This window comes from Sparus aurata, chromosome 15 (assembly GCF_900880675.1).
Source record: "Sparus aurata chromosome 15, fSpaAur1.1, whole genome shotgun sequence".
Lineage (NCBI taxonomy): Eukaryota > Metazoa > Chordata > Actinopteri > Spariformes > Sparidae > Sparus > Sparus aurata.
Genome location: NC_044201.1, coordinates 3,416,414 through 3,432,508, shown reverse-complemented (window position 1 = coordinate 3,432,508; position 16,095 = coordinate 3,416,414). Strand labels below are relative to the sequence as shown.

The following is a 16,095-nucleotide window of genomic DNA, read 5'->3' as shown; positions in this document are numbered from 1 at the left end:
GTAAATGTAACAGATCAATTGCATAACAATGGTTTTGGGATGTCCTGTCTCCACGCAGGATGTGTGTATAAGTGGATATCAGTGGTAGCCAGCTGCTAGGATTTTGTCACGGTTTTCTTCATACTGGCTGAGCATCTTCTGGAGGTCATGGTCAGCAGGAATCACCTGCAGAAAAAAAGGTGTTTTCTATTTATATCAGAAAAATATCAGAGTTACGGGCTGAGACAAAGAAACTACAGATTTCAAGGTCCCTAAGACACCTTGACATCACATGGAGAGAGGAGGATCAGCAAAACAAAGGCATCAGAAAAAAGTTACATTTGTGTGGTTACCTGAAACTAATGTAGGTAGTACAGTATCTACATAAACAAAAGTATCTACATGAACCAAAGAAAAAAACGTGATGGTCAATCACCAGAACAGGAGCAGGAAGAGGGGATGAGGTACGGTTGATGAGCCAGTCCTCGTACAGCTGGTGGATGGACTCCAGATACTCCTGGTGAACAAAGATACACACGCACACACACACACACACACACACACACACACACACACACACACACACACATATACACACACACAAACGATTGAGGTGCGCAACTCAACACAAAGTTTGATCTTTGCAATTCTCGAAAAAAAAGAACAACACCCAATTTGTCTTTTTTGTTGTTTGAGTTTGTGTCCTCACCAATGGAATGACTTTCTCCTCCTCTCTGCATCTCTGTTTTAACCTCTCATGACAGGTCTGAGGAGAGGTCTGCAGGTAGACTGGAGAGGAGAGCAAACAGTCAAAGAATGAACAGCAGTCCAGTTCAGTTCAGTTCAGTTGCAGCATTTTCATGGGTTAGGGTTGAGTGTTGAACAATTTTTCATGTTTTTAAAAAACACTTTGACAATGACGACTTGTTCTGTGCCATTTCTGAGGATGACGATCTGCTGAACTGCAGTGTTTATCAGTGTAGCGCAATATTGCAACTTCTGTCACTGGAATGTATTAGAGGACAATAAATTCTGTGTATTTGAAGACTGTGTAGAACAAAGACCCTGTGCATCTCAATACTGTTCTAAACACACTTCTTATTACGGATTTGTCTTCTGGTTTATTGCCAAGAGAAAAATATTTAATAAGCAGACACTCTGGTGTCACCAGAGACATGCACATTTTAAAAACCTAGGTGAATTAGTTCAATATCCAGTATACTAAATAACATTTCCTGTCTGCGTATCATACATTCACAGTTCAATATAGGGCTGCAAGATATATTGTTTGAGCATCGCTATCGCGATGTACCTGTGTGCAATACTTACATAGCACTTCCTGAGATGTAGGACGCAAATGAACTCATCTAATTTCAAGGGTACCTGACACACACTGTGCATGCAGACTCTGCATGCTCAGCAATCCACCATTCACATTAGTTCTTAATCAGTGTGCCGAAGCAGACCAGCCCCTGCACATGGAGTGAGTCGCTGGTAACAACATTGAAAAATGAGCAATGAACAAGAGAAAATCGCGAGAACGAAGACTTGGTGCCAAAAAGAAAAGCAATGTCAGTTATCTGGAATTATTTCGGCTACAAGAAGGATGATATTGACCAAACACGTGTTCTGTGTCGACAGTGTGTTGCATCTGTTGCCACAACGAGGTAACACAACTAATCTGTTTGACCATTTACGTGGGTACCACACAGCAGAGTCCTGCACAGGTCTTATTTTGAAAACCCGCCCCTACATGCCATACTTCCGACCCGACCCGTTTTCCTACGGTAGCACATATTACATTTCGCACCCGAGCCGACCCGCTATAAATTGTTACCGATGCTCGACCAACACCCGAAGGAAAATTAGACAGGCGTAATTTTTAGTAATGAAAGTAAGCCAGCTGGGGAATGGGAGTTCTGGGAGGGCGCAAGCACGCATGAATGAGCTCATCAGGGTTCATACACATTTTTCAAGGTCAAATTCAAGCACTTTTCAAGCACTTTTAAGGGTCATTTTCAAGATTTTCCAGCACCTTTTTGCTGGGGTAAAATACATATCTACAGGAATATAATACTCATGATTTTTTCTTATCACAATTATGTACATTGTATTATGCTGTAAACATCTAAAATTATGTTTCATGATAGCAAAAACTTCAGAAATTAATTATCCAGTCTGATCCCAATTTTGTGGAAGACAGAGTTATAATGTCAAGCACTTTCAAGCACTTAAACTGAAATCCAAGTACTTTTCAGACCTTGAAAACACAACATTGAAATTCAAGCACTTTCAAGGATTTCAAGCACCCGTACGAACCCTGGCTCATATGAAATATAAATGCTTATCATTTTGAAATGCAGCATAACATAAAGTGCTATTCAGGTCATCTGATGAAAATTCCTGTATTTTTTCATATCGCAATATATATCGCAGGGTTAAAAAAAATCTCAATGTCGGTTTTTTCCAATATGGTGCAGCCCTAGTTCAATATTTCTATTCAGATAGGATGCCTATAGATACTCATTACTTCTTCATTTGAAAACAGGGTAGGCATGCAGAGGTTGTAAATCTGCCATCAGTGTCTGTCTGGAATCTTAAGAAACCACTGTAACTACTGCATTTCTTACATTCATCAAATCCTGATTAAATGTGTGTTTGTATTTCTGCTTTGTGTGTTCTCACCAATCAGATCAACTGGAATGGAAATGTTAGTTATGATCCAATCAAACCACTCAGTGAGGACAGCATAGTCCACCTCAGGCATTTTTCCACTGGGGAAAAAAAACACAATAAAGCGGACATTAAGATTTTTCATTAACATATGTCAGTATATGGTCAAGCAATATAAGCAATGTTTAATAAAAAACCTTATATGATCTAAATTTGCCACCATCATAGATTTTCCATACCATTTACACCTTCTTTAAATAGGGCAATGCTGTAAATCAACCAGCAGTTGTTTTATGTTAATCTTGGATTAACCATAGTGTACATCAATCAGTGTTTTTAAGTACTTATATGTGTCAGGTTTTTAATTCTCTACATAAGTCAAGAAAACAGACATTTTCTCTAACACAGTTTGAAAATATGTGACATATTGTATTTTAATATACTGCTATATTGTGATACAAAATTAGTCAACCAGGACACAAAATGTTATCCAGTCTGCCAACCTTTTCTCATATAAATGGCCTTTCAGAGAACATTTCTCTAGGAGGTATTAAATATAGACTATGATCTTGAATTATTATACATCAGAATATATTAACGCAGAATGAGAGTTTAGCTCAACTGTATTTATTCAGTCTCTTGGTCTGATCCAGGTGCTGAAGTGTTACCTTTTAAAGAGATTCTCCACAAAGATGTACTTGGCACTGAAGATGGACCTCTCCATCATCCTGACAGGAGCTGACTGGAACCAACAAGAGACTTTAAGGATATACAGCTGAATCCTGATGAGGTCTTATGTTTGTATCACCAGTCCACAGCATACAACATGTTTGTCAGAGCCACAGGTCACCACAACATGTATCATTAGTATAAAACAAAATGTGTTTCCCGCTTACAGTACACACTTACTATTGTCGAAAGGTGTCTATCCAGCATGGTGAGTTGAACATATGTCTGCAGTGTGATGCCCCAGCGTGCAGGATCCTGATACATCAGTGCCTGCAGAGACAGAAACAAACAACTGACACAACCCCCATACTATACAAACCACAGGACTGAAGCTGGGTGGTATGGCCTTAAAATAATATTGTCATATATTTAGGCCACATTAGCACTTCATAAATGTTGATGCAACAATGTAATGCAATAAATGCTACAAAATCAAATATCACAATATTTTTGAACAAATACCTAAGTACTGATATTGTGGGGATGACTATTGGTACTTTCACAAAATATTAACACAATGAGATATTTGATAAATTATCAACAGCAATATGGATATAATGTGGGTAAAGGCAAGTATTAGAACAAGAAAACGACAGCAGTTTACTTTTTTGCAGCCTCTAAAATAAGGAAAAGTCATATCGTGATATAATTTTATCCAAAATCTAAGACCATACGGTATAGTCTCATACAGCATAACATTATAATATCCATATATTATCCAGCCTTACCCTTCATACATGGTATGATGTGGATATATAATGGCCCCCTCAGGATGGATTATGATAATTTTTGCAAATCTTTATGAATGTATTGCTATAATTAGGCTAAATCTCACTGTAACACATTACACAGGAGATATCTGTGTAAATTAGGCAGATTGCATTGAAATTCAAGTGTGACACAAATTTGATGTAAAAAAACAAAAAACAAAAAAAACTCTACCCATGTGTGTAGATTGGTCTTTGAAATGTCAACAGACAACAGTCCCTAAGGGCCTCTTATAGGTCTTCACATTTTATACCACTTTCAAACCAAAACGATTTATGCTTTTACCACTAAAAATGGCAAATGGTTTGACATCTTTCCCATTGTCAGTTGAGAAGTACTGTTTTGTTTTTCTTGTGTGTCATGCTCATTATCATGAGGGTGCCTGGAAAACAGCAAAAAGTAGAAAGCAGCAGATTGTATTATACCTCATCACACTACAAGCCTCTACACACCGGGGGCATGAAGTCCTGTCCGTACTGATGTATTAACACATTAAAACATCAAAGTTACAAACAACACTATGCTGCCCCGGTAGCTTAGCTTGTTTGTAGAGGTAGATCAGCTCCCAGGTTCTGTGACGTATAATGTATTTTCATGAAAGTAGTCTGATGGATTTGAAGACAGCTCAGATGGATGAAACAGCTTCAGTTCCCTGTCAGTAAATCCCACATTTACAGCAGTCTGTCTGTGCAGGGAGCAACCAAGGTCATTCATCCCAAGTCACCTTTGTCATATAGTCTTCATAGTTTTGTTGTCCTTAGTTATATAATACAAGATAAACAAACATAAACAATCAACAGCTCTGCCATTATCATGAGTTGTCATGTGGCGTCCGTTTTGTGTAACATGATAGGCTCATGCCTTCATTTGTGTTGCGAGAGGTTCACGTATATAAACAGTGCGTACACACAAAATGGGGCCTGAAAGAGGTGTACACCACTTCCCATGCAAAAATGATTATCTATAAAAACAAACTTGACAGGAGAGTATGCGCACCTGTAAGCAGAGGCAAGGGGAACTGGTGACACAAACAGTAAGGTGGTATGTTGAAGCAGACTGTAGAAATTAAATGTGAGAGGCATTATTCTGTGTATAATAATACATCTCATAATTGATTTTACTTCATATCAAATGTTTTTTATAGATCCACGTCATCATAAACATTCAAACCAGTGGTTTCATTTGGACCTGTGCTTGTAGTGAAGTATAACTATTCCATAAACACCTTTTAAATTTAAAAGTTATCAACAAACTCAAATCTATAATCAATATTTGTCCGTCTCACCATCCCGTTCCCAGCACAGCGGAATTGTCTGATCACAAAACCATCATGGGTTTAAGAAATCCAAGATTACATCAGATATCATCAAAGAATGAGTACTGCACGGACAAAACAGTAGTACGATCTTAGTTTGCATAAAGCCTGGTTGTGTAGTTGACTGCAGTGAACACCATCGGGCACAGATGGAGCACACCAGAGACACACACCAAAAACTCACACTAGAGACACACACACTAGCCTCTTTCACACTGCCGTTTGCATGCGGGGATCCTGCGCCAATTCTCCGCACCCTCCCCTGTGTGAAAGTTTCGGATGCGGAGAGGGGGGAAATTTCACACCCTTCTCTGCTCACCTGGTTCTTTTTACACAGCCAGCACATACGAATCGTTTCACTCCATGTCCTCACTGTGAGTCCTGATCATAATGTAGGCCACGTTCACAGAACTAAACTTCAATATGTAAATTATTTGGGTTTACATATCAAACTTCCACTTTTGAATGATATCTCTGTGTGGGAGAGAACACTCATCATTGTGATCATTTTGGCAAGTGGAAAGTCTGATCGCTGTACACATAAAGACTGCTGTGCCACTTGTGCACAGTGCTGCATGGACTGTCACTGTCAAATGAATGTATACAACATGTGCTTTGTGAGCTCCACCTCAACCTCATTTTCTGTGCCACAAATATGCATTTTCTCTGTCTCTCTGTCATTGTGGCCATGATTCACCGTGAGGAACCATCATCAGTGGCTGGCTCATTTCCTGGCATTAACATTCAAGGCACTTTGCATTGAATATGTGTGTGTGCTGAGAGGGTGGTAGATGAGGGTTAGGCGTTGATGGGGCACCACAATAGCTCAGTTAGTATAGTGTGCGTCCCCTGTACAGAGGGTGAGTCCTTGCTGCAGCCCCCCAAGGTTTAAGACTGATGTGCGGCCATTTGCTGCATGCCGTCAAGCCCCCCCCCCAAAAAAACTAATTTCATGTCATTTCTCGGCTGTCCTATCAAATCCATTGAAAGGCCAAAAACTAAAAGATTGGCAGCAGGCAGGGCTCAGGTACTGACAAAGAAGCCCCTGACAGTGTAAGGGTGGTTTTCTTTCATTTCAGTCTCTTTTTTATACTCAGCTCCCACTGAAGTATGTTTGAGTTATGTTTGTATGTTATGTGCTTGAAGATGGAAAAGTATTGACAAAAACATCCTTAACTTCAACATGTCACAGCATTGCCCCTGAAAAGGGGGGAAAATCAAGAGTGTCCATCTGGGTGTGTGTTTTCATCACAGATGATTGAAGCTGGTCATTTGACAGGGAATGAATGTAGATTGTACCTGTTCTGTTGAGGGGGAGCATGAAGTAAAAGATATTTTAAAAAGCAAACACCGTCAGTGGCTTCCATGTGGTCTGAGCCTGGTCAGCTGCTTGATTGGTACTGCACATGTGTAACTCTCTCAACACAGATGAGAAAAAAGTGAGATGTCTCACTCCCCACCCACTTCTGTTATCAGCTGTGGAAAAAACAAATAATCTAATTCAGAATAATATAGATCAAGAGTTTTATAAAAAAGGTTTGAACATTTTCTGGGTGTATTCTGATGAGCTGTATTGTCTGCTGCTTTCTACGGTTTCTGTTATTCCCAACATGTTCGTGATGAAGAATCAGAAAGGCAAACTCTTCCACTGTGAATAGATTTGATTGCTGATTATGAGTGAGTTGACCTGTGTTTAAAAACCCTGCTTTTACACACAAATTTTGGCGTAACAGTGGTATCAGGGGGTTTTATTGTTATTATTTTTGAAAGGGGGTATTAGTTGTGTTTCTTTAAAACCTTAATATTAAAAGTACTACTCTATTCAATGTATCCTGTAAATTCTTGTCCATTAGTCTGACAACAACACTGTCATGTGCGGTACCAGAGGGTTGTGTCCACGGACATTCCTCCATTTAGAGACTGGTTCTGTAAGGACCTGCAGAGCAAGAGAGAAATGTAATGTTAATGAATGCTACCAATGTCTGGTGTTTGCCAAATCCTAACCTAACAGTAACACTGCTGAAACACTGGATTTTAGAAATGAATCTTCACCTGTGTGAAACTGAGAGAGCACTAGTTTAAACTAATGACTGATGGGGTTCATAATATGTTATTAACACCGATGCTTACCTTCACACCTCAACAATCAATGTAGAAAGGTCTATAGCAGTCCATGCAATGTCATAAGTTTGAGTCATGTGGGTTAAGTAAAGTGTACATATGGAGGCATCTATAATAATGTACGCTTCATCGTGATTAACATTTTTGGAGGTTATTAACATGTAATGCATTTTGATACATTTTATAGGATGCATGCTGAGTCATAAATGATTATGTAAGACACAGAAAAGGAGGAAATACAAGTAACACTTTTCAGCTTTAGGTGTGTGACAAAGTTTTCAAACCTAGATGAAACATTCAAAGTAAGAAAAACACTAAATACACTGAGGCTTTATTTTCACTATGAGATGAAAATAAGTCCTGACTACAATTGATTCTTCTTAGTGTTTATTGGTGAGTATAAGCCAATAAGCATTACAAGCCACATCAGCCACATCTAGTTTATAGCTAGTTAAGACACTTCAACGTCTTATTCATTATAAGTCACATCATTAATGTTTTATAACTGTTAACGGAGTGCATCAGTAAGCCTTACATGTGTTCATAAGCATTTTTAATACATTGGGAAGTGTTACAAAAAATACTCCACCACCCTCTTGTTAAATGACAGCTATGTTACAACTGGGTGGAAACTAGTGCTGTTGCATATACACGCAATTCTGCAACATTGCACACCACTGCTGTATGAGGACCTGGCTCTGTTACCTCTATGTTGCTAGTTTTGCTGAAATACTCCAGACATGTTGTCTTCCCACTGGCAATGTTCCCCTCAATACAGATCTGAAAACAGTGACAGGGAGACGGGGGTTACAGAAAATGCAGTAGAAATGTGAGAAAACTGTTATATGAAATATGAGCTTGTGTGAAAAATGATTATTAGCATTTATTAGTATTTAATCACTGTGAATACGTAATAATGGAAAAACCACAGTAGAAGCTGCAGCCAACAGTATGAATATAGATCATCTCAGGTATGTACTGTACTATGCTGAATGAATGCAGGCACCATCACAGATCATACAGCGGAGACTCACCACTGCTTTCTTTTCCTCTCCATTTCGCACCAGTTTCCCTTGGAAGGAAGACAACATAGTGAGTCAAGACTTGACCACCCTGAACTCTCAGTGCTGGCCTCGGCTCAGTAGGCTATAGCGAGGTCAGAGGGAGACAAACGTGTTAAAATGCACAATAGGCACAGCACAGTGTGTGGACAGGCTCGTGCTGGCTCTGTATTCCAGGATATTGAACTGATAAGACACAGTGGCATTGTGGTCATAGAGTTTTAATATGAGAGCGTTTACATCTACAGTCTGAGCAGCTGAGTAGTTGTTGTCCTGATTCTTCATCCAGTGTGGATGGAAAGAACACCACACAACAGTCTGCACTTCCTGTCCAATTTGCTGGAGTACATAGAGACCAAACACTGCCACATTTAACACTTACAGGCAGGGGAAACTGTCACACTTCAAAGACTAGCATTAAAAAAGGTGTACTAAGTAGTTTTGGGGAATACATTTTAATGAGAAGAGAAAGATCTTCATCGAGTGATATTAGTTATGGTTAAATAAACAAACTCTGTTTTCATGACTGAATTTAGGTTGTATTATGTAAATATTAAAATTCGGAGTTAGATTTTCTTCTCCAACATGACACAGTGCCGCTTCAGCCCGCCGACCAGCAGGCTCGTCGGACAATACCGGATGCCGGGCACGTGCCCAGCTGGGAGATCGTCTCTACCAAAGACATAATGTACATGTATGTACATGTATATATATGTACATGTATAAATATGTACATGTGTACATGTACACTCCCGGTTGTACAGACGGTGAATAAGCTCACCTACACTACTGATAGAATTAGCGATAAGTGAGCTGATAACGTATTCCATATCATTTGAATGGCCCTGGTCGACTGGGGACTCCTCCTGACATAACGATATTGCGTGTAGTAACACTGTTAAATGGAAATGGACAGGAGTGCGCCGTCCTGAACACTGTATAATGTCTCCCAGTTAACAAACCGGTTTCTCGTCTACCTTTAATGACGTGCTGCGTGTCGCTCAGTGCTCGGCTCTGGGTCAGTGTGACGCCGGCAGCACGTAACTTTGTCCCTCTGTTACATCCAACAACACGGAATGATGGCGGAGCCGCAGCACACCGACACACGACGACTCCAACACGGCTGAACAGGAGCGACAGACGACCACCAGCACCGGACATCTCACAGCAACACTCTTTCAGCGTCCCTTCTTCGTGTTTGAGCGTTATTCGAGGTTGGCAAGCAACGAATTGGCGCGTTACCGCCCCCAACTGGTGTGGAGCGTGATCAGAGGCTCAAGTAACGTGGAATATTCAAAAGAATAAGATACTGCCCACAGTATCCACACACCCAGGGCCGTAACTACCATTAGTATTTTTTCTCAGTGGAAAAAAAAAGAAGGTGATAACTGCCGACAAATAACTTTATTTTGTACGGAAACCACTTGCTCCTCTGTCTGATCATCACCATGGGTTACAGAGTGGATTATCCTGTCATTAATATACCATCTTTTGTCATTGCACTGGTTTGTGGGTAAAAAAAAAAAAAAAAACCTCTTGTTACACCATTCCAGTTCGGCTCCTGGACCGTGGTCGGGAACCTCAGAGGGGTATTGCACAAAACTAGGATAAGGGATTAAGCCGGGATATCTTGGTTATCCTGGCTCAATTTATCCGTGGTCCAGTTGCACAAAAGCAGGATAGGGGGCAGTAGGATATGTTATGGTATAAGTTACCATGGAGATTTATTCTGTGGAGCTAGCCTGCTCCAGACCAGGCTAACAGCCAGGCTAAGATTAATCCTAGTGATTCACCTGGATTTCCACCGTCAATCCTGTGAGGAATTAATGTGTTTTACAGCATGTCCATCATCTTTCTAAGTATGTTGCATCATTTTAATTATCCTGCATTAAAATATTACATATATATATTGTCATTTTTCATTTCATTTAAATCTGTTGGCTGTTTGTAATCGCAACAATCTTTTTATATTTATTCAAGTGGTAGTATTATTACTTGGGCCAAGTGTTAAATTGCTATGTAATGAAGACTGCTTGCCAAATTGCCATCAGAGATTTCATAAATATGTTTTATTGCAGTAATTGAGATTACAAAACACAGCTGATCAAGTTGCAAAGGTGTTTTCAATGAAATCTGTGACACACACACACACACACACACACAAGATTTTTTACAAGTGGGAGCTTCCTTTATTCTGTTGGGGATGTAGAGAACATCAATAAAGGAACCATTTGCTGCACAATAAGACGTGTTTGTCTGGAGCTGAAGTCATTCAACATATTCATCACCTTCCCTGGCCACAGAAGACCCCTCCACATCAAGGAGTTTTACAAGATTGCAGGTAACCTCAATTTCAACGTGCAACCATTAGTTTCTAATTTGATCAGTCACAGTTGGACACTATTTTTTGTTACAGCTGGATTGCACACATATCAGGATCAAACGCCCTCAGGAGAACATGAGGGAGATTACATTAACAGGACATCCTTCCACAGCATCAATGTTCGGGTAAGAGTGATTTGTGGTTACTATGACCTACATAAATTAATTCTGTGCATTAAATGACCTTAATAGGTTACAACTTAACATTTCAGCTGATCTGTGATGCTGACTGCCAATTTAGAGGCAAAGTGTCCTGGCTCAGTGCATGACTCCAGAGTCTTATTGTTTTATTATACTTTATTTGTACTGTAAGCACCTTGGACATCATGAGTGTTTAACTCTGCTGTCTAGTTTTCTAAATGATATCTTGCATTATCAGGCGAATTCTCTGGTGTGCTGCTGGGAGACAAAGGCTATGCCTGCGAGTCATTCCTCTCGACTCCCCTTGCGGACCCCCAAACCCCACCACAGCAGGCCTACAACCATCCACACAGCAAGACAAGGGCTCAAATCGAGATGACCTTCGGCCTTCTGAAATCTCGGTTTCAGTGCCTGCACCACCTGAGGGTTTATTTGGCAGTCATTTCTCTTGGTTGCTTGGATCCTGGAATAGAGAGAGCAAAAGCAACAAAGATTAAAACACTGTATTGCAGTTATGGTTACGGTGTGCACTGAAATACTCACTTCTCTTTCTAGTTTCTGGATTTCAGGTCCAGTTTCCTGAGTGTCCCGTGTTTGAGCTCAAGCTCCAGCTCCATTTCTTGGAGCTATCTCTTCTTGAATTTGATTTTGATGTCTGCCAGCTCTATCTGTTCCTCCGGGTGCTTTGCATAGTCTTCTGACAGTTTGTGAAGTATGTAAAAGAAATGTCAATTAGCTTAGCAGGTTTTGTGCATAATGTAGATTTACTTTAGCCAATACTCACAATGTTACCAGGCTGCTTAGGAGACTGTGCAGCATCTGGGTCCTGTTACACATATATTTTCTATTAGCACCACATCACTGACTTCATACTTTATGGACTAAATAAGCAGAATATTTCCATAAAATTGACATACCGCAAGCCTTCTGGAGTCCAGTGACATGGTCTCCTCATCTGCAGAAGTGCATTCTGCAGCTGCAGATGTGCCTTCCCCCTGCCATATACATACATACATACATACATACATACATACATGTATTGAGAGAACTTGAATTAAGATTTCACAGGACATACCAACCCTGTGATTTGAATACAATGTACTAACCGGATCATCTTCTGGCGCCAAGAGTGTAACTGTGTTCCCAGACACTGTGAGGAGTCAGACAGTATAATATATTTATTTGACTGTGTTCCATGTGCAGTAGTACTGCAATATGTAACTTGGATGAAGCGGACACTGGCCTCCCTTTATTTAAATGGAGTGCCAGCTCCTCCGCTGGGGTCGTATCCTGGCTTGGTGGGCCGCCCCGGTGCCATTTAACTGCTACAGTCATACAGACATTCAACATGTCAACAGACACCTAATCTATTCACCTCATTTGTTCACTGTTATGTAAAGTCACCAGCCTGCAAAATGTTCTTGTATTTAATTTGAACTTGCTGCCAGGTCATTTTATAGCCAGACAAGTTTGTTCTTTATGAAGGAGAGAAAGATAAAATAGATACAAACATAACATGAGAAAAATAGATTAAACGATACACGTTGTGGATAATCGTTTGCACTTAATCATACTCTACATTTCCTGAGTAACATGCAAAGTGTACAACAGTTGATTAGTGGACTTTAAAAGTATCTCCTTTAGTCCTTTAATTGTAGCCTAATGATGACAGTTCCAGTGGAGCACTGTTTATTAATTGTACAGTTTTGAACTACTTACGCATTAAGCCGGTCCGCTGTTGTCTGTCAGGCTTTCTCTCATTCTTTAATTATGGCACTGGTGATGCCTTTTTTTCTTATAATGTCTTCCACCTCTTCACAGACCTCCATCAGGAGCTGTTGTTCAGCAGCCGTGAGATATGAAGCGCGACTCTTATCCACGTTCCCATCGGTGATTCTGTGAGCGATCACGAGGTCTATTTAAGTATGCCGTGAACACGCACTTATCCCGACTATCTACACCTGGCTTGACATAGCCGCGCCTTTTCATCCTGGCTTGGCAAACGTGCAACCAATTAAGCCAGGATGCGCCGAGCAGACTAGATCAAGCCGCGCTTGCTCAGTTATCCTGGATTTCTTTATCCTACTTTTATGCAATACCCCTCAGGGGAGATGTTTCCTCCAGGGCCGAAGTTTACCTTCGGGGTGACAGCTTTGCTGTCTTTTGAGGTGCTGTCACGTTTATTCACAGCTAACTGCAGCATATACTGTACATTTCACTCTGTCGTTACTGCTGCTACTCCTTTCTCTCTCATTCATTCACTGTATCTGACTAAGCTGTGCATGTAAACGTACTGTCTGCCGTACACACGCTCCCTCACTCTCGCGCACCCACGCACACCTCACGCCCCGCCCTATTCATGAAAGAGCTACGCCACTCTAACAACACACTGTTAAAAGAACTTCTGGACAAGCTGTACTTCAGCGGTAAGGATTTGTATTCCGAAGTATTCTCTACTTCCTAAGATAGACATCGCAAAATTGGTAACTGGAATATACTGGCCAGGTTGCTTGTATTTTAATAAAGCATACAATTCCAAACTTTAAAACACGGTGTCCGTTGATGTAAATACAAAGCAGGCCAACAAGCTCACGTGAGTGATACGAAGCACCAATTATTACATGCAGAGATGGACAGAGTACTCGACCCCAGTACTTGAGTAAGAGTACAAACACTACTGGTCAAAATTTACTCCGTAACAAGTAAAAGTAGCTCAGTCGACATGTTACTCGAGTAAGAGTAAAAAAGTACTTGCTTTTAAAGGTACTTAAGTATCCAAAAGTACATGCTTTTAAATTTACTTTAAGTAAGAGTAAGAGTACATTTCTTATTTTTCACATCAATTAATTACTATAATTTGTTCTAAATGAATTTAAGGACCTTTTAACTCTTGTTTCTGAGAATTAACTCTTTGAAACCACCTGCACTGATGGTGCTTGCTTTTAGAACCACAATGTTATATAAAGCCTGCAGAAACACCTATAAAAACTAATCAAATGAATGGGATGACAGGAGGACAGCAGATGTTGCAGATGCAGATGTTTATTAACAATCATTAAAACTGTAACCAAATGAACCTGCACCGGCCAACTAACTCTCTATCATTTAGCTAAGTTGGGAACTGGAACCCCCTCAAAGACCAATGTTGTCCCCAGACCACTGGTTGAGAATCACTGCTTTACAAAAACTACATCTCTGCTTTCAATAACTCAATGTTGAAGTCACTTGACTTTACAGGAAGGACATGTACCAGTACAATATAGGAGCACAACAACCTCTGTCTCCCCATGTCTGTCTTGTCTCCCCATGTCCCCATGTCTGTCTTCCTGTGTCTGTCCGTGTGTAGTATGGAAAGACGTTAACACCAGAGAGGAAAAACATTGACACTGTATGTACTGTCCATCATATTTGAACTACAAATGCTCTGCATGGATGAATCTACCTTTACAACAATACTGCTTTCAGCAACTCAATTAATGAAATAAAACCACAACACACACACACACACACACACACACACACACACACACACGCACGCACACACAGCGCCACTTCCTACAAAATGTAGTTTTTGTGATCAACACACACTCACATTCTCACAACATGATGACATTGATCGAGACATATAGAAAATAACATGGTGAAAGTCTGGTTAACTTACGTCAACGTGTTTCTTTAAGTTGGACGTGGAGTTGTTGAAAGCAGAGAGCTATTGTTTCTTCGGCAAACACAATAAACATTTGAAAATATATGTCTGTTTGTCTGTGTCCACGTTTTTCCTTATGGGGAGGGATGACGTATTTCCGCTTTTACGTAGATCCCAGTGGAGAGCGTGCACTGTGATAGGTTTCCTTCTTTGACAAACACAGCTTGTGTCCTATAGTATTTTAGAAAAAAATAAAATAAAAAAGAGCAGACCTGAAAGTAACGAGTACTTTTCAGCCTTCCTAGAAATTAACTTGAGTAAAAGTAAAAATATTCGTCTTGGAAATGTATTCAAGTAAGAGTAATAAGTACCAAAGAAATCTAATACTCAAGTAAAGTACAAATCCTCTGGATATGTACTTAAGTACAGTACTCAAGTAAATTTACTCCGTTACTGTCCACCACTGATTACATGTAACGATACTTTTAATTTAACTGTGACTTCACGCCTAATGGTGCCATCCAAGTTAGTGATCAACCATCACAAGTGATAACCTGATAGCCTATACTAATTATAGGCTATTAAACATACTTTTAAACATAGTTTGCATACTCGTCAAGACTTCGGCAAGCAAACAGAGTTTCTTCTGGAACTCTAAAACTAGTTTTTATAATGTTAATCCTAACAGAGGCCAGGCCAGTAATACAATGTTACCCAGCACTGTTAAAGTTACTTTATCAACTCAGCTGAGTTGTTGTGTGTTTACTTTCTTCAGACATAATGAAGAGAGCACAACAAACCCTGTTTCCCTTTGGGAAGAAGATATTAAGGCAAGAAGAGGACGAGAGGGGGAGAAAAGGAAAGAAAGGTGAATGAGAAGACCAGGTGCTGCCCCAGGATAGGATTATCAATGTCCCAAACACACTGATGTTAAACAAACAATACTGTCCTCTGATCTAATTCAATCATAATCATAATTATTCAATCTTAATGTAACTTAACAACATATCTAGTAGTATCTAATAGTGAAATTGTATGACATACATTTTGCTTGTGTTCATGTACTGTTTGTGTTTGAGTTTGCATTATTTGGTATTTGAGTTATAAAAGTGTGCCTTAAAGTTGATATTGAGGAGGTGTATATTATTTTGTTTAATTCCTTCTTGGCAGGAGAGACAAGTGGAATCTTGTCTTGCATTATGCCCTGTTACATCTAGGCTAGATAACTTTATCTAATCTAAACTTTATTAGGACATTTATGTTCATTGGAATCAGTGTAC

At 39.9% G+C, this 16,095-nt stretch overlaps 1 protein-coding gene and 1 long non-coding RNA gene across 3 annotated transcripts in view; one reads left to right on the top strand and one right to left on the bottom strand.

Moving 5' to 3' along the window:
* The window catches only part of tk2 (thymidine kinase 2), a 10,477-nt gene extending 594 nt beyond the window's left edge, over window positions 1-9,883 (bottom strand). Inside the window, exons 1-10 of one of the 2 annotated variants that reach the window (XM_030442646.1) lie at window positions 9,624-9,883; window positions 8,620-8,657; window positions 8,291-8,365; window positions 7,347-7,400; window positions 3,562-3,651; window positions 3,321-3,394; window positions 2,665-2,753; window positions 689-768; window positions 416-496; window positions 1-165 (exon numbers count right to left, since the gene is read on the bottom strand). The exon at window positions 1-165 is cut by the window's left edge and continues 594 nt beyond it. In XM_030442646.1, coding sequence (XP_030298506.1) covers window positions 79-165; window positions 416-496; window positions 689-768; window positions 2,665-2,753; window positions 3,321-3,394; window positions 3,562-3,651; window positions 7,347-7,400; window positions 8,291-8,365; window positions 8,620-8,657; window positions 9,624-9,807 — 852 coding nt within the window. In that variant the 5' untranslated portion in view covers window positions 9,808-9,883 and the 3' untranslated portion in view covers window positions 1-78. Of the gene's footprint in view, window positions 166-415; window positions 497-688; window positions 769-2,664; window positions 2,754-3,320; window positions 3,395-3,561; window positions 3,652-7,346; window positions 7,401-8,290; window positions 8,366-8,619; window positions 8,732-9,623 lie in introns of both variants that reach the window. The other variant, XM_030442647.1, reaches the window with a different exon arrangement.
* A 1,214-nt stretch (window positions 9,884-11,097) lies between these two features.
* LOC115596293 (uncharacterized) lies at window positions 11,098-15,811 on the top strand. Its single transcript, XR_003986871.1, has 3 exons — window positions 11,098-11,154; window positions 11,408-13,595; window positions 15,591-15,811. It is a non-coding gene; the product is annotated as an uncharacterized LOC115596293 (long non-coding RNA).
* Window positions 15,812-16,095: the final 284 nt, after the last annotated feature.